The sequence below is a fragment of the Parasteatoda tepidariorum genome, chromosome 1 (assembly GCF_982258835.1).
Source record: "Parasteatoda tepidariorum strain Cologne lab strain chromosome 1, Ptep-v5.0, whole genome shotgun sequence".
Classification (NCBI taxonomy): Eukaryota; Metazoa; Arthropoda; class Arachnida; order Araneae; family Theridiidae; genus Parasteatoda; species Parasteatoda tepidariorum.
Window position 1 is genome coordinate 67,601,283 of NC_141755.1, and position 26,432 is coordinate 67,627,714.

The 26,432-nt window shown below is 27.6% G+C and overlaps 1 protein-coding gene across 1 annotated transcript; it reads right to left on the reverse strand.

The window, feature by feature from the left end:
- Positions 1 to 8,366: 8,366 nt before the first annotated feature.
- LOC107437582 (uncharacterized) lies at positions 8,367 to 25,231 on the reverse strand. The gene is made up of 3 exons (XM_016049638.5): positions 25,111 to 25,231; positions 11,306 to 11,652; positions 8,367 to 10,088 (listed from the first exon to the last, which is right to left on the reverse strand). The coding sequence occupies exons 1-3, from the start codon at positions 25,111 to 25,113 to the stop codon at positions 8,552 to 8,554; spliced, it is 1,887 nt and encodes a 628-aa protein (XP_015905124.3). The 5' UTR covers positions 25,114 to 25,231; the 3' UTR covers positions 8,367 to 8,551.
- Positions 25,232 to 26,432: the final 1,201 nt, after the last annotated feature.

Below are 26,432 nucleotides of genomic sequence, written 5' to 3' on the forward strand. Positions count from 1 at the left end.
GGCATTTACGATATCTTATTCTTAAAATCTATTTCAAGCTCATCAAATATGAAAAAACAGCAATTTTTTAAAAAATAGATAATATATCAAAAACTGCTCATTTAATTATTACAAAAAACCATCCAAGTCTTTTTCAAAACACGAGAAGTGAAAGGAAGTTTAGTTTCAAACTAAGTTGTTTCAAACTAAAAGTATGGCAGAAATTTAAACTATATTAGTAGATTTCTATCTTGGTACATTAAATTAAGTTAGTTTTATGAAACAAATATATGCTCGAATCAATGAAAATGAAGCAATAGTGTGTTTAACGTATGTAGTACCATCATCATAATAGTAACAGAAAAATATACCGAAAACTCTGAAATAAATTATTAATTAAGAAACTAAGGAAATCTTCATTGTTTAATTTGTTTAATTTGTAAACAATGAAAATTTTATGCACGGTCGATGCAAAAATGTTTCATTATGCAAAGAAAGCAAATTATTCATTAATATAAAATCCTGCAGTAATCGTAAAGACTCGGTTCCGAATCGAACACTGAATTCATGCCTCTCTAGCAACGGTCAGTTAGTGGGAGGGTGGCCACTTTGATCAGCCGGCGTAGAGATCAAGGGTGCGTTAACTGTTGCTCATTAAACTGTTTCACCGTAAAGTGCTCGACGTCGCACTCAGATAATCGGGTACTAAAGCAGGGGAGCCATCCTTTCTGCAGAGGATCAGAATTGTGATTGCATGCTCTCAAATCATCCTGAGAGTTGTTTCCTAGACCGTTGCCTAGCCCATTGTGCAGCCTTTAGTGCAATGTAAATAAAATACCTATTTGCCACTCATATTAAATTCCTTAAGGAAATTAATGAAATTCTTGGCATTAGTTGGTATGTGCCGAGACTATAATTAGATCACGTTAGTTTGTGTACGAATCCGCATATTCCCAAAAAAATTATGGTCCAAGACAAAATATTGAAACCACAGAGAAGTTCTTAAAGAGATCCTACTCTAATGTACGTAAGAAAGTGACGCATTTTTTACTTCCGAAGCGACAAAATGACATTATTCTAACTTAGCTTGCAACATTATCCAACTTAGAGCTCATCTTAAAATTTGAGAATTCTAGCTAGTCCGGAAGTGGTCAAAAATTTGATTAACGATAAATTCCTTTGCTGATAACATAATCATAAATTCTGATTTTAGAGATCAGAAAATGAAACTTATTTTGCCATCCAGGGCAAAACTCCAGTTAAAATTTTAGCATTCTGGCTAATCTGAAAAAGATCAAAAAGTTGATTGACAATAAACTGTGTTTGGAGTGGTCCAGAAACGGTTGTAACTCTTGTTGTCTTCACGCACAACGCTCCTATAGAGACTTGACTGCTCTAATCGGACGGAAAATAATCGAACTTCTATCGCAAGATTATTTTATGATAAGAATGAAAACTACGTACATTTTACTTTCACTTTTGTTGTATACATCGAAATACATGAATTGCGATTATAGCAATGAATCTAAGAAACAATAATTTGAACTTATAAAAAAACAACTTTTAAAGTAACAAGTAACTTAAATAAAAGAATAAAAAACATCTATACTTAGTTCTGTTGTTAAAGCAATAGTCCGTCAAAATAAGCCAATAGCATCAGATGAAAATTTGATAGAAATTTGAGAATTCTAGCTAGTCCGAAAGTGGTCAAAAATTTGATTAACGATAAATTCCTTTGCTGATAACATAATCATAAATTCTGATTTTAGAGATCAGAAAATGAAACTTGCTTTGTCATCCAGGGCAAAACTCCAGTTAAAATTTGAGCATTCTGGCTAATCTGAAAAAGATCAAAATGTTGATTGACGATAAACTGTGTTTGGAGTGGTCCAGAAACGGTTGTAACTCTTGTTGTCTTCACGCACAACGCTCCTATAGAGACTTGACTGCTCTAATCGGACGGAAAATAATCGAACTTCTATCGTAAGATTATTTTATGATAAGAAGGAAAACTACGTACATTTTGCTTTCACTTTTGTTGTACACATCGAAATACATGAATTACGATTATAGTAATGAATCTAAGAAACAATAATCTGAACTTATAAAAAACAACTTCTAAAGTAACAAGTAACTTAAATAAAAGAATAAAAAACATCCATACTTAATTCTGTTGTTAAAGCAATAGTCCGTCAAAATAAGCCAATAGCATCAAATGAAAATTTGATAAAAAGGGAAAATATATATGGGTCATTCTCACGAAAACTGTCATTTTTCAGTTCATAAAATCCCGAAAAAGTAAAGTGAATAAAAAGCTCTGAAACTTTTTATATTAATAGAAATATGTAATGGCATTATAAAGAAAGTATATATCCTATAAAATATACTTAATATTTAAATTAATAAATTTTTTAAATAATTAATTTATAATTAATTAATTTATAATAATTAAATATTTAATAAATAAATTAATTGATTTAATAAATTAATTTATTTATTTTTTAATTTATTTTTCAAATTAATTAATAAGTAAATTAATTATTTTCACTATTTAAAAAGTGAGGGAATGACACTAATAGTGAGGGAATGATATTTTATTTTAATACATGTTTTTATCTAAGTTACATCTACCTAAAGTTTGAAAATGATAACATACTAAGTATATCTAATATTTATTATAATTTACTCTTATATATTTAATAGTTTTTACAGGTTTGGGAAATAAAATTGGCTGGCACGATTGAACAAAAAAAAAATTTAATAATATACTCATCTTGAATCATTCCCTCACTTCAGCGTCATTCCCTCACTTTATACACTAGTGAGGGAATGACGAATTCAATAAAATTTAAAAGTAGCAGTTAGGCCTAATTAATTTCTGAAGTCAATCACATACAATTATATTCATACAAGAAAGCAACATATAATTATCCACTTTCTCGATGAAGTTGTATTTTATTTTACTCTAAAAAATGACATGAGGGAATGACAAATGTAAAAAATTTTACCTGGTTTGATTCATTCAAATTTATTCCACAGCTAGGCTTCTTTAAGTTGAAGATGGAAACATACTGCAATTTTGTTCTATGATGCCAGTTGTTAACTTCTGAAGTTTTTATTAAAATATTTTTATTCTAAGAAGATTGCAGGTGAGAAGAACATTGTTGTGAGGGAATGACGCGAAACACTGGGGACAAAGTTTAAAATAGTGCTGTGTTAATATTTTTATCAGAAATTAAATTTAAAATTGATTTTCTGAATTCTATATTTTAGTATTCTGAAATAAAAAACACGAATTTGTAAAAAATGTAAAAAATGTGTTTTTTTTATTTCAGTAACAATTTTTTTCTTTTTTTAAATCAGCAGTGGGGACAAGTGAGGGAATGACATATTGGTATATTTTAATTACCTAAAATAAATAAAAAATAAAAATTGATAATTTTATTTTTATTCCTTTGTTAGCTTGCATTCCGAAGGACACTTTCCCTGAATTTTTTTTTTTCGTAAGCTGTAAAACAAACATAAAATATACTGGGGACATGAAAATGACTGTTTTTGTGAGAATGACCCATATATGCTACATCTATAACACTTATCATTACTATAATAACATTATATGCTGCGGCTGTAACAGCCAGTTTTATTTTTAATTACATTTTCAAGCTTAATAAAAATCTTAATAAGTGTAAAGGATATCTAAAGTCATTTAAGCGAAATGGAAATCCGATCCACTACGAATGTCGTATTTGCAAATTTTAAAACCATAAAACTCAGAATAAAAAAAATTCAAGCAATTCTAATAATTTTTGTAAACGTAAGCCTTGGCGTAATTTTCCCTTACAACAATATGTAAAACGTTTCGAGATTTAAACATTTTTAAAAATTTAAAACTAGCTGTTACAAACAAAATACCTAGCTTTTAGTTTTTTAATTTTTTTTAACCAATGAAAGTTACTCAAAATTGGAGCATGTTTAAATAACAACAATATTTATTTTCTCAAGATTGTCAGACCTGCTTGAACTTTTTTTAACAGAGTTATATGCTTTTAAAGTCAACTACGACATTCTTAAGTGGAATCACCCAAAATTTATTAGAACTGCTTACTTTTTATAAACTAAAAACATATATGGGTGATTCTCACGAAACATGACAATTCGGACCAAAAAATTTCGTCAAATTTAAAGTCTTCAAAATAATCTAAAATTTTTTTTGTATACTTCTTTAGTTACACTTATTAATATCTTACATACAGTAGTGTAGTTTATTGATATTTGTTCGAGAAAAAAGAATATAATAGAAATTCACCAAATCTTGAATACCAGAAAAATGACATTTTAGCTGAGAAATTCAAAAAACAGTCATTTTAAGTTAATAGTGAGTAACTTAACTTAAGCCTTTATGTTAGATGGATCATAAATTGCTTAAATTAATTCTTTTTGTCCACTGTAGAAGGAATCAAAAATTTTTTGCTGCTGATATGCACAGAATAAAATTTTGTATAACAATCAGTCATTAAATAAATAAATAACTTTGATTACATCCAAGCATATTACAATCATACATAAACTTGCTATTAGGTTAATATTTGCTTTCCCACCTTACAGTATTAGCAGTTTAAAAAAATTTCTTTTAACACTTCAATATCCTGGAATTCATAAGCCAGGAAAATGACGGCCAGGATAATGACAAATTCGCCATTTTATAGCATATAATTTTACTTTAATTTAATATTTTGGCCTAAGACGTTTATATTCTGCAGAAAACAACAGGATTTCTTAAAATAACTCAGATAAATTTATGTAGTTTATGTTATTAATGATTTCAAGAAGCCAGGAAAATGATAACACAAAAACCTACTCACCTTGAAAAATTTTTTGAAATAGATTTTGACCCAGAAAAATTGGCTCTTTATTCATGCAACAAGCATATAATTCATGCAACAAGCATTTTATAGCATTTCATGCAACAAGCATTTTATAGCAAATAATTTTACTTTAATTTAATATTTTGGCCTAAGACGTTTATATTCTGCAGAAAACAACAGGATTTCTTAAAATAACTCAGATAAATTTATGTAGTTTATGTTATTAATGATTTCAAGAAGCCAGGAAAATGATAACACAAAAACCTACTCACCTTGAAAAATTTTTTGAAATAGATTTTGACCCAGAAAAATTGGCTCTTTATTCATGCAACAAGCATATAATTCATGCAACAAGCATTTTATAGCATTTCATGCAACAAGCATTTTATAGCAAATAATTTTACTTTAATTTAATATTTTGGCCTAAGACGTTTATATTCTGCAGAAAACAACAGGATTTCTTAAAATAACTCAGATAAATTTATGTAGTTTATGTTATTAATGATTTCAAGAAGCCAGGAAAATGATAACACAAAAACCTACTCACCTTGAAAAATTTTTTGAAATAGATTTTGACCCAGAAAAATTGGCTCTTTATTCATGCAACAAGACATGCTCATATAGGAGGGTATCTAATCAATCTATTAACATAAGATGTTGATTCCTGGCTCTATCTATTTTGGTTATAAACCACAAAGTAAAAGTAGCCAAAGAAATGACAGATTTTCTTGGGACAAGCAAATTATTGACAGAAAAAATTAATTTAAAAGAAGTTTTTGTAAATAATATTCTCTGCGTATACTCTAGAAATGCTTACACCGGTTGAGATAAAAAAAAATTAGATATTGAAAAATTTATGGGAAGTTTTGAAGCTAGTTATTATTGGAAACATTGTTTGGTACATGCCAGTAAAATGACATTTTGATATTCAATTAAATTTTTTAAATATACAAAACAGTCAATGCTAGTGCAAAGTCATTTTAAAATGCTAACAGCAATGCTATTTATTGATTTTTGAAAGAAAAAGTTATTTTAGTATTATAGTATTAGATCTTGGAGCAAGGGACAGTGAATTGTCATGTTTCGCGAGAATCACCCATATATATATATATATATATATATATATATATATATATATATATATATATATATATATATATATATATATATATATATATATATATATATATATATATATATATATATATATATATATATATATATATATATATATATATTAATAGAAATATGTAATGGCATTATAAAGAAAGTATATATCCTATAAATTATACTTAATATTTAAATTAACTAACTTTTTAAATAATTAATTTATAATTAACTAATTTAATAAATAAATTAATTAATTTAATAAACTAATTTATAAATTTTTTAATTTATTTTTCAAATTAATTAATAAGTAAATTAATTATTTTCACTATTTAAAAAGTGAGGGAATGACACTAATAGTGAGGGAATGATATTTTATTTTAATACATGTTTTTATCTAAGTTACATCTACCTAAAGTTTGAAAATGATAACATACTAAGTATATCTAATATTTATTATAATTTAGTCTTATACATTTAATAGTTTTTACAGGTTTGGGAAATAAAATTGGCTGGCACGATAGAACAAAAAAATTTTTTATAATACACTCATCTTGAATCATTCCCTCACTTTATACACTAGTGAGGGAATGACGAATTCAATAAAATTTAAAAATAACATTTAGGCCTAATTAATTTCTGAAGTCAATCACATACAATTATATTCATACAAGAAAGCAACATATAATTATCCACTTTCTCGATGAGGTTGTATTTTATTTTACTCTAAAAAATGACATGAGGGAATGACAAATGAAAAAAATTTTACCTGGTTTGATTCATTCAAATTTATTCCACAGCAAAGCTTCTTTAAGTTGAAGATGGAAACATACTGCAATTTTGTTCTATGATGCCAGTTGTTAACTTCTGAAGTTTTTATTAAAATATTTCTATTCTAAGAAGATTGCTGGTGATAAGAACATTGTTGTGAGGGAATGACGCGAAACACTGGGGACAAAGTTTAAAATAGTGCTGTGTTAATATTTTTTTCAGAAATTAAATTTAAAATTGATTTTCTGAATTCTATATTTCAGTATTCTGAAATAAAAAGCACGAATTTGTAAAAAAAAAAAATTTATTTCAGAAACAATTTTTTTCTTTTTTTAAATCAGCAGTGGGGACAAGTGAGGGAATGACATATTGGTATATTTTAATTACCTAAAATAAATAAAAAATAAAAATTGATAATTTTATTTTTATTCTTTTGTTAGCTTGCATTCTGAAGGACACTTTCCTTGAATTTTTTTTTTCGTAAGCTGTAAAACAAACATAAAATATACTGGGGACATGTAAATGACTGTTTTTGTGAGAATGACCCATATATATAAATTGTTTGAGATTTTTTGCTTCCTCTTAGGGAATTATAATATTATGTTTCCGTAAAAATTTACTTGAAATACATCCAAGCGTTCAAACGTTAATACCTATACAGCATAAACTTCCAGAGAAAATTTTACAATCTTTTAACGTTACTATTTGATTCAAAGTGGCATAACCGAACGTGCTGCATATAAATAAAGTTTTGCGTCAACGTACCGTGTAAACATCTTATCCTTTCAAAACGACATACCAAGTTCAATTCAAGGGGAAAGACATGATTCATGCAGTTGATCAGATCTTATAGAGATCTGAATTAAATCTGATTATGGTTAGGTGGTATGCTGACTTTAATGATTTGAATCAGTTATACCAATCACTTGCAATAAATATCATTATTATTTTGAAAGTATAATCTTGTTATTGCGAAAAAAGTCTGGTTAGAACGATCAAGTGGTTGATACCTCTAATGATAATATAGAAACATCGTAATGAGCTTAATGAATAATAAAATGATCTGTAGCTGTAAGGGTATTAAAAGCTGGTATCATTATTAGCTCTAAGCTGTACAATTAAAATAGGTCTATCTTGAAACTCGTATGTGTTTATACCACCAAAACGGTTGTGTCAAATTTTCATTTGTAATCATTGGTTTTTCTTTTTTTTGCCCTTTATTTCTCCTTTCTTTGTACTCCATTAATGCTCGATTTTGTTTTCTTTAAAAGAGCTTTTTTTGTCAAATATATTTAACTCAGTATTTTACACCTAAAACTTTAATTGATCTTTTATTAAACTTTTTTTAACGAATCGTTTCATATGCTTTCATTTTTTGTTAAATTACACTAATAATCAGATATTTGTGAATGGCAAACTAAAGGTTGATTTATCAGCTCTCAAAAAGGTTGCAATAAGTATTTATTATGCCGGTTATTAGTTTAAATTGCCTAATTTCGTTCTATGAGTATTAAGTCAGAGCGAACAGAAAAACGCGCGACAAGAAAAACATAAACGTGAATGGAAAACCTAAGAATGACTTACGTAGTACCATTCTAAATTTTTTTGGCATGTTCATGAAATTAAATTGAATCAAAACTTTGCTCTGGAAATATCCATGAAAATTTTATTCTTTGGTTATAAAATATGTAAAATATAACAAGTTATAACAAAACAGTTTCAAACTATAAACAAATATAACAAATACTTGTCTTACAACAAGCTTATAAAGTACAAACGCATGAACCCAATGCATAAATTAACAAAAAAAAGACCAAATCACATTAAAATCAGTACAAATTAGAACCATAAATCGACTGATCTTCTCTGTAGGACTGAGGCTTATCTCCACGAGCTATATCATAAGTTTTTCCATAGCTAATTCCTCCCAGTAAACTGCTTTGATCATCGTGTAATGCTCTTCGTGCCAATCCAGTTCCGTATAATCCCGAAGAAGGCCCCAAGGAACCGTGTGGGTCTGAGCTGCTCCCATATGTTTCTATGGTTTTACTATATTCTTTTTTGGTAACTGTGCCATATGAATTTCCATATTGTTTAGGTGCTTGAGCACTCGAAGCGTAGCTGTTAGAACCTGATTGCCTTATGGCTCCATAATTTGCAGGTGCTGAAGGAGCAACATACCCACGGTGGTGCTGTGGGGAAGAATAACTGCTGGATGAATATTTGTTTGGTGAAGCGTAACTTGATTGTTGTCTTGAACTGTAAGCACTTGAGCTTGAATGTCCTGTATAAGAAGGAGCAGGACCGTACCCACTATGGGAAGAAGGAGCATATCCACTCTGAGAGGACGAAGCATATCCACTCTGAGACGATGGAGCATATCCACTCTGAGACGATGGAGCATATCCACTCTGAGACGATGGTGCATATCCACTCTGAGATGACGGGGCATATCCACTGTGGGCGGATGGAGCATACCCACTGTGGGCTGATGGAGCATATCCACTGTGGGAAGACGATGCATAACTGCTTGGTACTTTTGGAGCATATGCGCTGGATGATGAAGAACTTGGTGCTGCTGGCCGATATGGGCTAGGAGCTGGTTGAGAGTATCGACTTGGAGCGGGAGGAGGAGGGGCATATCCACTATGGCTTGAAGGAGCATATCCGCCTGATGGTGCGTATCCACTTGATGAAGCAGGAGCAGAATAGGAACTATGAACAGGGGCAGAATATCCACTTCCAGAAGCTGGTGGAGCATAACCACTATGTGATGGTGGGGGTGCATAACCACTGTTTGAAGAGGAATACCCGCTATAAGGTTTATGAGCTTGATGTGAAGATAGGGGTTTAGAATATCCAGAGGAACCATAACTGCTAATAGGAGCCGGATTGTATGAGCTACCATAGCTACTTGTTTGGGGCTTAGAGTATCTATGCCCTCCAATGGGTGATGGTTGAGAGTAAGAGCTTGGGTGTTTAGGAGCACTTCCATAACCACTTACAGGTTTAGGATATCCACTTGATAAAGAAGATGAGGGACTGTGGTGACCACTTCCATAGTTAGTAGCAGGCTTTGAATATGAACTAGATGAGTAACTGCTTGGGGGTGGTGGAGCTCCATATCCACTAGAATGCTGGGAGTAGCTACTAGGTGGTGGCGGTGGTGCACCATATCCACTTGACGGCTGAGAATAGCTACTAGGTGGTGGTGCTCCATATCCACTTGATGGTTGAGAATAGCTACTAGATGGCGGTGGTGCTCCATACCCACTTGATGGTTGAGAATAACTGCTAGATGGTGGTGGTGCTCCATATCCACCCGAAGATGGTGAGTAAGAACCACTGTAAGGACTAGATGCCCCACTGAAATAAACAAGTATTTCTATAGTGAATCGTTTCAAAATATGTATGCAAAATAAAATTATATAAAATATATGCTCCCCCATATATATATATATATATATATATATATATATATATATATATATATATATATATATATATATATATATATATATATATATATATATATATATATATATATATATATATATATATATATATATATATATATATATATATATATATATATATATATATATATATATATATATATATATATATATATATATATATATATATATATAGCAATACATCGAAAAGGCATTTCAATTTAGGGTTAAGCAAAGAATAGCCTTTGAAATTTTTACAACTTATTTATTTGAAAAGAAATACTCTAATAGGTGAAGCAACTTTCAAAAAAAAACCTATGGCATATCTATCTACGTGAACTGTTCACGACTTATAAACTTTAAAGCATCATTTTCATCTGTAACAATATTAGTATTCCTCGTTTCTAAAATTTAGTATTAGAAAAAAATTACTGAGCTTACCGAATTGAAATTTTTAGGAAAAGTTTATCAACAATTAAATTGTATGACAAACCAAGCATTTTTTTTTATTTCTAAACTCTCACACCATGTTCATTGAAACACTTAAACATATCACATTAATTTTTGCTTAAAATAAATCTTTATATAATTATAATTCTTCTTATTTATTTTTTGTAAATAATTATGTAATTATACATTTTTATTCAGACAAGATTAAATAAAACTATCTATTTTAACTCTTTCTATCTTTTAAATTTAGAAAAAATATTCGTAGCTGATATTTTTTAACTGCTGTTATATAGATTTATTATCCAAACATTGATACCCAGAACATAGTTGTTGATTATATATAGTTGTTGATATTATAATTATCCATAAAAGAATTCTAATTAAATTACTACCTAAATAAATGAAAGTATTTTAATGACCGAATTTAATTGTGTAACGTCGATAACATAAAAATTAATGCTCATTTACAGACGATATATTCTCCTGGATCTACTTCCTGAATAGAATATTGATCTAAATGGAAATATTCTGCACCTTCGCGTAGCATCTCACACACTTTCGTACGTAAATTCTACAAAGCGAAGTTGGAACAATGCTTTTCAAGTCCTCTTCAGACTTTGAACATGCAGGATGCTACTTAAAACTGCAAAATCTCTCTAACAATATTTTTCGGCTTACCTTTGTCCTCTGGGGGGCAAGAGGGGTCCTCGATTATCGTATCCTCCTCCATATCCGGACTGGTATCCAGAGGAGGGTTCTACTCCTTTTCTGTATCCTCCTGCATCGCTGGACGATTCGTCTCCAAGTTTGCCATAACCATTTGAAGGGTAGTCGTGTATTAATCCGTATTCAGCTTTCGCAGGGGCTGGAGGTGGTGGTGGAGGAGCTGAGTAGCTATCATATGGTCTAGCTTCTTCAGTGTCTAGATCACCCGATGTTTTCTTTTCAGCAACACTTTCCTTTTCATCTTTTTTCAGTTCGGCTGACACCAAAAAGGTGCATGCAGCCAATATCACAAAAAGTTTCTATAATGTTAAGTACAAAGCTGTTAGTTTGAAAGATTTATCAGCAATTAGAAAACAGAAAAATTGAGTAAAATTTTTCCTTAAATGTACAATTTTTTTATTTTGAAAATACTTGATTAGTATTCGTAATTTTGCCTGATGGTACAATTTTTACTCAATAATGATAAAGATACATAAAAAGATTTCAAACAAAAAATTATTCTTTTGCAAAATCGAATGATTGAGAATCTTAAATGCTGGCAGCTTTTCTGAACATTATTGAAAATATCTACAATTCTGAAATATTTTTAATATTGCTCATGTTAAATCGAACATTTCATCAAAATTTCAATCTGTACTAAAAAATTAATATAAAGCAAAATATGATCATCGTATTTTCAATAATGCTTGTATGATTATTATATCTAAGAACTTTTAAAATAATATTCAAAAATTTGTTTTAACTATTTTCTTTAATTTTCTCCATTGAATAAAAAAATACAATGAAATTTTTCTTAAAAAGTTTTAGTTCTTTTTGCTATTTTAACTTGGTATTAAAAATATATGAGTCACCTGTCGCATTACTTAAGTGCAATCCAGATATTTTCCATTAAGCAAAACTCATATTCTCTTACATGTTCTTGCAAAAAAGAAAGCCACTTCTTGCACATGAACTACTTTCACTTAAAGTGAAAATATCTGGATGACATTGAATTAGTTTGGAAACTTAAACTCATATCTTGTTTCCTTTAAAAACATATTCCAATCTCAATGAGTGTTTCTAAATATCTTTACCGAAAAAAGCTCAATACGTTAAAGGTAGTTGCAGCAAAAAAGTTTGAAGTTTGAATGAACGAGAAGACTATCGTTCAAAAATTAACGTAATAATATTCTAAAATTTATGTTTCGAATAATAAATCATTAAAAAAAATAATGAGTTATCATAATGCCATATCCAAATTTTCTAAAATTTTCTATTTTAAGTTATTATACATGGCATTGTAATTATTATGAAATTGGTTCGAATTGATTTAACAATCATGATTCAAATACGATAATATGGTTGCAGTAGCAGTTTCACGGTGTTCAGCTTTCTTAGTTGAAAATATTTGAGAAATTTTAAATGACTAAAATCTCCGAAAAAGTTTTTCTCTTAGCTTTTTCTGAGTGTGCTGTAAAAGTTTGGTCTTAATTTTTAGTTTTACCACAAATAGAGATCCATTGTAATATCTTATTCAATTTAAATCTAATTTAATAAAATAGAAATCCATTGTAAAATCTTGTAATATTTACAAAATATCGGAGATGTCATGAGCTAGTAATATAAGTAATTTTTAATATGAAAATAACTATATGATATTATTCCACAAAATATTTTCCATCTACTCTGCAAACATAGAAAATTCATCAAAATTCCTTTATGTATAATGTGAGAAACTGGTGATTACATTTCAAATTCATTTTATTCATTTATTAATTAAAAAAGAAAAAAAAAATTTGAGCTATCCTTAATAACATAAATTTATTTAATATTTATATTTTGATACAAATTTAGATTTTTAGGGACACATCAAACTTATTAAGAACTTGTGGAAATGAGTGAAGGAAAAACTTTTACATTAATCATTGATGCAATTCATTCATTTCAATCTCGCTCTCAACTAAAATTAAATTAATTTCCGATTCACGCGCTTAGGAAAAGAGTTTCCGAGATCAGTCATCTGTAAAATCAATTAACAAAAATGCAGATTCAAAGGTAAAAGACATCGTTTACTTTTCCTATTGCATAATAAAGTAATCAAATTTCATACTAATTTTATTTTAATTACTTTTAATATTAATTCTGCCCTATTTTATTCGCAATTGTTTTTATCCAGCACACTGTAAAAAATTCCAGATCAAATTACGCTAAATAGTACCGGCACTCAGATTACCTGTATTTTTTAACGGTACTTTTCATCATACTTTAATCATATAATCCATTTCTACCGGAACATGTTACGAAACAAAAAATCTGATGAACCGTAATTTTTACGGAAATAGTTACCGTTAAATCCCTGTATCAATCGAATGAAATAAATATTACTGTTCAAAATTGCGGTATACTATTTTATTGTAAAAATAAATTTTATTGTAAAAGGAATTTATTCCAGTGGGAAAGGAATTTTTTACAGTGAACTTATTCCGTACCTAATTTGCACTATTATGTACGTGCCACAATTTTCAATGCATTTCAACATTAAACAAAACTGTGACACATTCATATATCGTAATGTTAACCAATAATACATTTATTCAAGTATATTTTGCAAAACTTTGTTCATATTAATGAATAAGGAAAAACTCTACTTTTAATTACGCATGATTTTAAACATATGGTATTTTTTATGTTTCAATCGTTTTCAAAGACACACTTAGAAGAAGAAAATTGTAAACTGATATTTTTATCAAACGAATAAAATTCAAAAACATTTAATGCAAAGTTATTGGATTTATTTAAATGAGATTTTATTAAAAGAAAATCTAATGCGGTCATTCCGAGAAAAAGACGCTTTAAATTGTAAAAAATTACTTTATCTGTAAATAACTTACTGTAGGTTTTATTGTCTTTTTTTCATAAGATTTTTTTATTAAAAATATTGTTGCAATTAATTTATTTTCAAAAACTATAAATCAGCTTAATTGAAGTCTGGAATTATAATCAATTTAAAATTACTTGTTTTGTAATAAAATGAAGTTGAATTCGTAACTAATATCAAATTTTAATCGTATACTTTTTACGATTTACAGCCCTAGAAATATTCAGTATTAAATTTTATATTAAAGGCTAAATTATATATAAAAATTAAAGGTGCAAAACGGTGAAAAATACGAAAAAATTTATTAAAGTTTTAGCTAAATTACATTGAAAAAGAGCATTATAACCTAATAATAATAATAGTTCTTACTACTTATTTTATAGCTACAAATTCCTTTGAATCAAATGATTTTATTTATTCTTTGAAATTGAACGGTAAAAAATATAAAGCACATGCTATTCTTAATCTGGACCGGAATTTTTTTAAAAGAATAAATGCTAAATATATTTCCATAATATTGAAAAAGAATTATTATTTTAGCCATATTACTTATTCTAGAAAAAATATTCTTAACATTTCTATAAAATTGGTTTATTCTATAAAAGGAATGACAAATCCTTATGTACATAATTGCGAAAATAACAGGTATTAAGGATTAATCAATGTATTATTAACAATTTCTGAAACTAAAATTCAATAACTAATAGTGTAAAAATTTTTTGCATGATTTATTAAGTTTTTAAATTTTTTTTTTCAATTTTATTTGAGTAATTCTGAATTGAAAGTGCTTTCAAGTTGGTAATAACAATTAAATTAAATTAGGTCATAAACATGAATACTCTGACAAAAATAAATACCAAGTAAGGAAAAAAATAACAAATGTATCGATAATAGCGATGAATGTTACAATTTTAATGTTTTGCTTCTTTAAAAAAGATGTAATAGTTTGATAATTTACCTTTAATCAACAATTCATATGAAATTAAAAAAATTATTTAAATAAAACAATATTTAAAAACATATTTTTCTTCTTCGAGTTCAATTAACTTACAAATATGAAACTTATGCATAAGCAAAAATATTAGCTTCTTAGAATCGCTAAAAAAATGAGTAATAAACTTGTTGCATTCACTGCATTTATGAAAATATGACCTGTTTATTTTTTTATAAAGGAATAAGAACTAGAAAAGCTTATAATGTTTCTTAATATGAGGTTTTAAGAGCATTATTTGAGGAGATCAAAATTGTGTTTAAGATTATAAATAGGGATATAATGATTTGATTTACAAAAATGAAAGGGAAAGTAGATATAAGTCATTTTATACTTTTCTGCTACTTGTCTAATAATAAAATAAAACAAGCGTTTGTTGAACATTTTTAATGCAAGATTAAAGATTGATTTTTCATTATATACGAAAATAAACGGATTACAGCTTTTGGGTTTAAATAAAAATAGATGTTGAAAATGCTTTCTAGTGTAAGAATTACTCATTTTAAAATTTCCATGTTTAAAGAAAATATAAAATAACGTCGCAAATATCTCAGAAATTGTTGACTTGTTTAATGCTATTTTTTATGGAAGCAATTTTTGAGTATTTATCTTCCTTTCAATCGGATGATATATAGTTTTTTTCAAATTTTAAGATACATTCGTCTTTAAACTACTTAAATAATAAATTGTTTTATTTAATAAACTTGACTTTATAAATATTACGTTATTTGATAAATGTTACATTATAAGGAAATGCTGTCACACTGAGCTTCGATACTTTTTAACATAAAATTTAACAGAACAAAAAATGTCACAAACTGTACCTTTTATGGCAATATTTACTGCAAAATCAATAAATCATTCATTTTAAATAAATAAATATTGCTGAAAAAACTAAGGTATAAAAATTTTCAGTAAAAAGGTATTGTACGGTAAAATTAAATCTATGGATTTTGCACTCAGTGTGCCAGTGGTACTTTTTATCGTAATTTGATCCCGAATTTTTTTCAGTGTATATATTTGAAATATACATAGTGAAGTCAAAATGTAATGTGCTATAATTTTATTATTATAAAGAGATAGATAATTCAAAATTTTATGGAATTTTACTAAAACACAGTCGAGGATAAAAAATATTGCGCATTAATTGACAGCAAAGTCATGCAAATATTTAATGATTTTTTATACAATAAACTATTCGAAAATGGTTATTATTTAAGGTTATTTTTACATAAATAGATTCTCATTCTTATGACAAAACGCAAAATCCTATAATAAACCTAAAATTTACAGCACTTACAAAATTCTCCTGATCACGAGAAAAAAACACATTCATCTAAGAATCCAAATTTAGCCGAAAACCGAAATAGGATATGAAAGCTCCGAAATCGGATCTTCATTGTGTCGTAACTTTCAAAATAGGTCAATCACTTCCACCTGGGTGGAATCATATTGGTATTTTAAATGCTGCTGCACTGTTAAAGTAGGTTTTACATAAAAAAAATAAGTCAAATTTCTTTTAGTAATCATCAACACTGAGTTGTGTTGTACTTACAGCCTCCTACAACACGAAACATAAGTTCTGCCCTTATTTACATCTCAAATTGTTTTTCACGGATGTGCTATATATTGGAACAATAATAGAAACATAAGTATCCTGTTTGTTTCTTTCAATTAGTTGATATTTTAAAGGTTAAGCTTAAAATTTTTGCAGAAAATATAGTTTCATTTAGTAATTGAATTGTCATTCGCACTGTAAAAACCTTTGGTTTAATATTTTTCCAAATTTGATGCTAAACAATCCTAAAAGTTCTGGGACGGAACAATTTTTCTTCAAGCTAACATCAAATCGAGCTTTCATGTACAGTTAAAAGCGTGTATGAAATCTTTAAACACCGACAAGGCTAAAAGTTTACACCAAGATCCCTTTGAAATCCAAGATCACTCACCTTTACACCATACATTAAATATTTTTGTTTCCGAAAACTCCCATATCAGAACGTTTTGATTTCGTCTGTAATTCTTTACAATCATTAACGAGTTGGCAATAGCTTGCAGCTGTCTTCAATGTTGCCAGAAACTAACTGTGTCATTTCAAATATGTATGTATGTTTTTAGTTGTATAATAAGAATATTTGCATTTTAATTTTGAAGTCTCTGTAATTTTTTTCCCAATGTTCACTAGTGTTAACATCCGTCAATTCAGGCATATAAAGGGCGATACATATCTCTTTCAGGGCACCATATTAGGTGGGCCAACGTCGCTCCCACAGTGAGGACAGATAGTGCAGAGAAGGAAAAAACATCCCTGCCTTGCCCGGGATTCGAAACCAGAACCTTTCTAATGCAAGGACAGTTCCCTGCCCCCTACACAGGCCTGTCGGTAGTCTCTGTAAATTGTAATAAATAATTTTACTATGTCTAACTTCCATCCGCTCCTTCTCAGATAAGCTTAGTTCAAATTCTTCTCAATATAAATGCTACGCGTATATTTGATTTATGAACTCATTTCATTTACAGAAGTTGTTATATTATTGAATTGCTTTATTAGCTAGATTTAGTTTATAAATAAAGTCATTAGTTTATACAATATTATAGATTATAGATTTAGTTTATACAAGAATTGCATTGAAAACTTCGTTCTACGAAATTTCATTTCACAAATTAAAATTAAACAGTAGTAGTAAAAAATTAACAATTCAAAGCAAAAACAATTACAAAGCCGAAACCTCACTGATCCTCGAAAGCAATACAGTTATCGATGGAGTTCAATTTTAATTAGACTATCCCATTTTTATCGAGGTTATGAAACCGAAAGCTGGAGTGTTAATAAAAAAAGCATCTACAAGAGAAATAATTCTTTTTTATTTGGTGAAAGTATATAATTATTATTCATGCAAAGTGTTACTTTTTACAATACTTTCACCTCAGAACAAGAGGAAAAACCGCTATTCTTAATTGATATTTTCCTTATTCCTGTTCAAAAAACCATCTTCGAATATTTGAAGAAAAAAATATATTTCCTCTTTTGAATTTATGAAACCTTAAGTAGCAAAAGAACATCTTGCGTATTACATAAAATGAGTTGCAGACTCTATTCTCTATGTTTTTTTTTATCTCTTAATAGCTTTCTTCAGTTAAGTATTTCGTGACATTGTATAAAGTAACCTTAAGGAATTTCCCTTTTTTTATGACCCAGATTAGAAGCAAACAATACTCGCCATGATGCTTACATTATATATAGTTCGAGAGATGCTATCTATGGCTATTTTTTTATGTGTTTCACCCTTTCGTATTGTGTAATTTTCCGGTGAAAGTTAATTCATCGATTCTTTATTCTTTGGGCAGATGCGTATCGTATCATTTTCATATATATACGCATCACTATTCATATATATATTTTAAAAGGAATCGATTTAAGATGTTGCAGTTAAAAGTAAACTACTGCACAGTGCAATGAAATAATAAATATGAAATATTTTTACTGTCTAGTATTATTTATTAAAAATTGTTATAATGTTTAATTTTGAAAATTATGTTTGCGTATTTATTGTTACACTGAGAAAATACTATATTCAAAACTTCCAGAAAATGATAACTCTTACCATGTTTCTGGCTCTATAGGAACACCAAAAAAAAAAACGGTGATTGATACCAAAACACTTTGGTAATGATTTTGGTAAAATTAAAAACATAATATGGATATATAATAGGCGATAAAATTTTGTAAACGTGGTAAAATTTGGTAATTTTATCATAATACCAGAGAGAACGATATTAAAACAATTTATTCGATTAAATTAACTTTTCATTTTTGCATTTTTTACTAAATGTGTGGTAAAATTATAATTTTGAAAACTAGAATGTTTGTTAAATCGTTGCCATATGAGTGGGTCACGAATAAATGGTTTAAATATCTCATATTACTCACAGGAATTATTTTTCTTTTACCAGAAATGCCGTTACCATACGATACTGTAATTTTATCAGAATTTTGTCTCTGTTTAATACAATACTAGTTTCTAGTAAAACTAAAATCTTTTGTTACTTACAAAATTTTTAAAAAAAAGAGTTAAAAACTTTTTAAAATTTTTTTCGGTTTGTCGCTAAAATTCTTCCCCTTGACAATTTCAAACTTTTAATACTTTTAATAACTTAATTTGCTTTTAATATTTTTTCTAAATTTAAATCTGAAGTTTTGATAGATTTTAATCTTTAATGAAAAAAAAATATACCATGATACATCGGAAAAGTTAATTTTTGAGGTTTTAAATTAAATTAACGCAAAACACTTTATTTTAATTATTATTTTTATAAATCAGTAAATAAATTTTTATCAATGACTAATGCAATAAGGTAAGAAATAAGTGTCTCTTTTAAGCAACGCTGTGTTTAAAACATATTTCTTTTAGTTAATTAAATTTTTATAATCCAAAGAACCTTACATTATTGAATATTTAAAACTTCTATTTAAATAAATCTACCGATAATCACTAAATTTACCCTATAGTTTTTATATAAATACCAAAGTTTTGTAAACATAAAAAGTAAAATACTCAAATTGTAAAATCATGTTTTAAAATAAAATGTGCTTATTTTTAAACATTGAAAAATACTAACACAAAAAGTTAATAATAAATAATTGTAATTTTAATAAAAAAAATTAATTAATTATGATACGTACAATAATTTATTGAATTTTTATACTGTATATGAATTAACATGTTTTACTGATGAAAGCGCATCTTCATTACATTGTATCAGAAATAATTGATCCTGATTGGAAAATACTTATCTGTAATGTTTTAGTTAAAAATAAACCATTCAATATCGTTGTATAATTAATATTGAATTAAAAACCATTCATACAAATTTAGAGACAAACTGGTGAGTTTTCCTTATAGACGTCTTAATGATTGCGTTTATTTTAGTTATTCGAAGTAGGAAAACAACTTTATTTTTTAAATTAAAACGTTTAAATTTTTTGGCATAAATTTCATTAAGGAACTAAGTTTACATCTTCGTACTAATCGAAACTATAAAAAAGGAAATTTAATTTTCTATAAACTAAATCTTTGGTAAAAGGACGAAAAGAATATTTTAAACTATACAATCGTAACAACAATAAGATACTCAGAGTTCTTTGATGATTCGATTTGATCGAAACATAAAAAGGCTTAATAAGTTTTTCTCAAAACCAAAAGAAAAAATGGTTACATTAGCGAACAATGATATCTGGACTAGCGGTTGGAAAGTTAATAATGAGTTCAAAGCACGTCCATTTGATACTCGCGGCTATTTCTAAGATAGGATATCATCACGGAACCTTTAGATATATGTCAATAAGAATCATAATCACGTATCTCGGTATAGTTTTTAAAAATAAACATTGATGTCTTTAAAAAAAGCTTTTAACTATCACAAATGTTTCGATTTTTACACTGTTAGAAATTTCTTGGTGAAAATGGTTAAATAACAGTTTATTTAATTGTTATTTTACCTTATTCACACCGAGCTGCCGAATAACCATCAATATCAGTTAAAGTATTCAAACTGTTAACTGTAAGAAAAACCATTTATTAACTGTTTTCACCTAATATGGTTTAACAACCTAAATTTTATCGCACCAACTAAGCCCACCTAATGAAGCCACTTAGTTGACTCTTTTGTCCAACCGATAGAGGGTTCAAGTCCCAGCATTGACACCACTATATTTCCACTACACACGTTAATACAACATTCACGCATAGATGGCAGCACCAAAAAGCTGTTTAACACAAAAATGTTTAGTTCTTCCCATCTCTTACCAAAGGTGAAACAACCAGATAAACTAATTAAAACACATTCCATGGTTAATTTGATGAAAAAATAGTCAACCACGACCTAACTCCAATACCCTTTACCCAATTGGAAGCAGAGCTCCATTGTCCAGTTAAATTACTTTTTTACAGTTTTAAAATCATGTTAGTTGTAAATATTTAAAAAAAGTAAAGTTTTATGTTCATGGTTTTTTTAACCAGGCAAGTTGTAAGCGGTTTCAGAACCGTAAAGGTAAAAAATGTTCTTTACCATAAACTTACGACTAATGGGATAAACAGACTTCTGCCGGTTATGTTACCTTAATTTTAGAATGAAAATCCTAACAGTGTAACTAAGATAAAAATTGTGATAACCTTCAAACAAATTAGAAATTTTTTTAGGAATTTAATGATTAAAATTATTCTATAATGAAAATTATCAAATAATTAAAAGAAGGCTGTAGTAGTACATATTTTTTTTAGAAATTTAAAACAAAAAATATTTAAAACGTAGTGGACTCTTGATAATCTGAATCCTGATGGGAGGAAGAAACAGTTCCAGCATTGGAAGCTCGACTTAACAAAAATATGTATTGATTAACAAATAATAATCAATACTTTTACACTGAGTTTTATATAGGAAAAAGATTTAATAAGAATTAAAATTACATTAAAGTTACTTATTTTTAACAAAGATTTACAAGATGGATAGTATTATAATAAATTATAAATTCATAGACACACTGCAAACAGGGACACTTCTTCTGCACTCATACTATATTTATCCATTAAAAAAATTTTATGAAAACCATTTGCTTAAGTTGGTTTAAATTTTCGTTACTTATAAAATCTTTTGTTTTAAATTTATTTGCAAAGCAAATCAGACTTGGAAAATTTTAAATTAAGGAACTGATTAAAATATTAATATAAATCAAAAATTCAAAAGGAATTAATATCATTTTAAACTATCCACATTTGAATTTTAAGAAAAAGTCAGCTGTATTGAATTTTTTTTTCTGTTAAATCTTATAAGCAACAAAATGTAACAAAATTTTCTTTAAGTAAGCAGTAACTAAGGTTCTTTTTTAAATAATATTTATTTATCTTTTTTAAAGTTCATTGATGAAGTGTACAAATCGTAAGAAGCCAAAGCTAATGAAAGAAATAACAACAATAGATATTTCCCAAAAGAATTTTTCTTACAATAAACTTCTCAACTTTTTTCGAAAGACTTATCACCTTTTTTTTCTTCATTTTCTTTTGATAATCCAAAGAAGATGCGCACTTTACTTGAACTGATGTGTAACTATTACATTTATAACACTATAATAATTATAAATTATTAACTTAACGATTTATACACAAATTTTAAGGAAGCTTACGAGGTAATACTTTTGCTTCATAGTTGAGAGGAGATAGAGATGATCAACCAGGTGGGAAAGGAGATATTTGCCGAGATGAGCGTGAATATAATTATTCAGCTATGTATCGTGATATTTATTTACTAACACGTTCAAAATAATTCAACTGCACATGAACGACAAATTATGTTTGTTTTTAACAAGATGATCACCAATTCTTTCGCATACGTAATAAAATTACAAAGATATATCAGCTGGGATCATACACTGTATCCAGGTTGCCTATAGCTATGCACAAAATATCACTGTATTGCAATAGGCTATAGTAATGAACACAAAATGTCCCTAGTATTAGGTACCATAGATTACGGTTCCTGTCTTCAAGCTAACCGTGGGAAGTTTTAGTGTTTTTTAAACGCAGCACAAATTCTAGTTAGCTTTTACTCTAAAAATACTTCACGATAGCACATATGAACATGCTATAGATATAAGATAGATAGGTAAAATAGAGATAAATAAAATGGAGAAAGAGATATAAAATAGAGATAGAGATATAAGATAGAGTTATAGATATAAAATAGAGATATAAATATAAGATAGAGATAAAGATTCTGGTGTTACTTTTCCTTCCTAAATTTTTGTTCTAGAACACTAATATGCATTGTAAATATTTTCGAAATTTTGTGTATACTTAAATTACAATAAAACTACTAAAATTAATAAATGGGATTTAAAAAGTATATTAAACTTTCAAGTTACATGATTTCATCTATTTTTATAGTATTTTGTTTAATTTTCCTTCGACTTTTTAATACATTGTTATATATAGAAGCATTTAAATATTTCATTTTATAAATAAAATTGCTTAAAAATTCTTTAAAAATATTTTTTAAAAAACAAAACTATATTAGTGAGGATCTGAAAAACAACTTAACAAAAGTACTTAAATGCACTAAAAGAAACTCAAATATCTTTAAATTTCAGTGAAAGAAACTTTATGTTAATTTGAGTAAAATAAAACTAACTTGAAGTAATTCAAAAATTTAAAGTTTTCGTTGAAAAATATTTTTAATTCTACTTATTAAAACTGTTCAAATTTCCAAAGAAAAATATTTAAAAAAAAACTTAACATAATTTTAAAGCAAAAATTAAGTAATAGTTATGAAACTATAATCATTGTTTATTACTGAAAATCACTGTTTATCACTGTTTATTGCTATAATCATTGTTTACTACTTTAATTTTTTTTATACTCTTCAACAATTTTCAAGTTTATTGTATTTGAATTGAAATATTTTTTAACTACATTATTATTCTAATTAGCTGTTGCCCTCTCGGGAGAGCTTTTCAGCCAATTTCACGCTAACCAATTTAACTATTTTAAAAAATGCCCACGATTTTGCCAATGAATTGAAATTTAGTAATAATTTTAAATTTAAGTACAACTTTAATCATTCACTAAAATAAGCTCAATAATTTATTAAAATATAAAATTATCAATACATTTAACTCTTACGGGTTTTATAGTCTTAAGCAATTCACTTTCAAAGTTTCGAAAAGTTTTGAAACAACGGAAGTCACTCGTTTATAACAATACAATCTATTTTTAAAAGAATACAATCACAATAAAATTATTCATACTTTTAACTATTGAGGCGCACTTTTTTTAAGTTCCAGTTTATATTTTTTTGAAAATTGAAAACAATGTGTGTCATAGTTTAAACAGCACAGTAATCGTTTTTAAAATCATGTTTTATTGACAAAAAAAATATTATTAAACTTAATAATGTAGCCAGCGGTTCTCAAATTTTTTTTTGGTCCTGAAACGCCGTATGATCTACTTTCTTTCGGCAGAGTCCCGACTTTATTTATTACTACTTTATTTATAACTTTATTCTTTAGTGTATAAAAACAATTGCGAACGTAATCATCAATAAAAAACTACTTATTTTGAAAAAACTAAGTTAAAGGAATCGAAGTTTTTCTTCGTTTTAACATTAATATTCTAAAATGAAATAGGTTTTATGCTCGATGGTTGGCGATTAAAAGACGGTTGAATGTCCGACAGTTGATTTAATTTTCATTGCCTTGAAATGAAAACTAAAAAGTGCTATAAACGTTAAAAATTGCTATTTGGGAAATTCTAAGTTAACGGATTTAGTTATTTTATTTTTATTTTAAGAGCGCAATGTTTTATAAATTATTATGTTGGTTTATCATAATTTATTTAATAGAATATTATTAGAAAAGTTATATATATATTTTAAAAATATTGCCATTTCTTTTTTTATTCTAAGAAACTTAAGTACTAAGTAAATAATGGATAATTTTTTATATCTAAACATTATCAAAAATATTTAAAAAAAACTGCTTAAAGAAAAGAAAAAACTCTCGGAACCCCTTAACTCCTCCTCGGAGCCTTAGAGTTCCACGGAACATGTTTGGAAACCGTTGATCTAATCAATTAACTTACTATTAAATATCATATAATTCCACGAAAAGAATTTTTTCTAAGTTTAATTGCTGATGACTTTTGTCAGCCATTTAAATCAACACAATAATGTATAAAATACAATCAAGATATTCTTAAAACAATTAAGGATTTAAAAGATTTTTTAAAAGTAACTTTTAAATATACATATTTTTTTAAATTTGAAACATTTTGCGTCAGTACAATAATGCATTTTAAAAATAAAATTAAATCTAAATAAAATTAATATTAAATTTAATAATCTAACCAATTAACTTACCATGAAATATAGTATGGTATAACCCAACTGAAAGGCAAACTTGATCAAAAATGATCCGACTTCGGTAAAGAGGCGGCGTTTTTATACTCTTTCCCGTTAACTGTGAAAGGGGCGCGGTCATGCTACACTGATCCTGCTTCATGTTCTTTATTTCTAGTTTGTTTCTACTTTTAATGATTTTAATTCTTTATTTTTATTTTTTCCCCCTACGTGAGAGACTCTACGCTTTAGGGTTCAATGGAATAGTGAAAGTTGTTTCTTTAGTAGGCTTCCTCACTATCGTTTTACCAGATTTGTCAGTTAATCCCCAGTACAACTTAACGAACCGATATTCCTTCATTTGTAAAGCTTTTAGAAGTTTCGCAAATTTTAAATTCAAAAACAACTTTCAATTTCATTTATTTGTTTGAAAACTTTACGAGTAAACTTGCAGGATGCATTCAACTTTATTTAATCATAACTGATCAAGATGAGAAAGCAACTTAATGTTCTAATATTCCTTGATCTCAGGTTTTTATTTCAAAAATAACTTTTGATTTTATATAATTGTTTGAATCAAAGAAATATTTTCAGAGTAAATTTTTGCCGGATGCATGCAATTTTATTGAATAAGTGATTTAAGGAAGAAACTGTGTGAATATCGTAGTTTGGTTGCGTGAATATCAATGTTTAGTTGCTTAAAAATTGATTTTTGGTTACGTATATTCCATTATGATGTATCACGAAAAAGAATAGAAAATGTACTGATACACATGAGTGATACATACACATATTTTAATAACATAGATATTTTTAGATGCCAAAATTAATTCATGTTTTTTTTATTTACGTTAAATAAAAGGTGTCCTACAGTTATTCTGTTGATAATGAAACTAAATGCTAGGAACATTTAATGTGTTCAAGCAAAATATTAAGAGATAAGGAAAGTAAATAAAGGATAAGGAAAAAAATGCTGTTACACGTGATTTCAACTTAATTAAAACTACAAACCAACTACAAGACCTTACATTTGATTTTAGATAGTGTGTGGCTACCTACTCAAGTAAGTGAGCGATGTGTTTTTCTCATTTATGGTCAGGTGGCAGTATTTATTACTGTTTTAACGCATTTATACCAAACGCACCATTTTTCAGAAGATTATAAAAAATCATCAGAGTCCCCTGAAAATGAGTCTCTTAACATAAATTTAACACACATTATTCTGAAGTATTATATTTTCTTTAAATTTTATCAATGTATTTTCATCGAATTTCCAGTCGTACTCCTAAGTAGTATTTGTCAATGTCGAAAAAAAGAGTTAAGTTTGTTTAAATATTTTAATA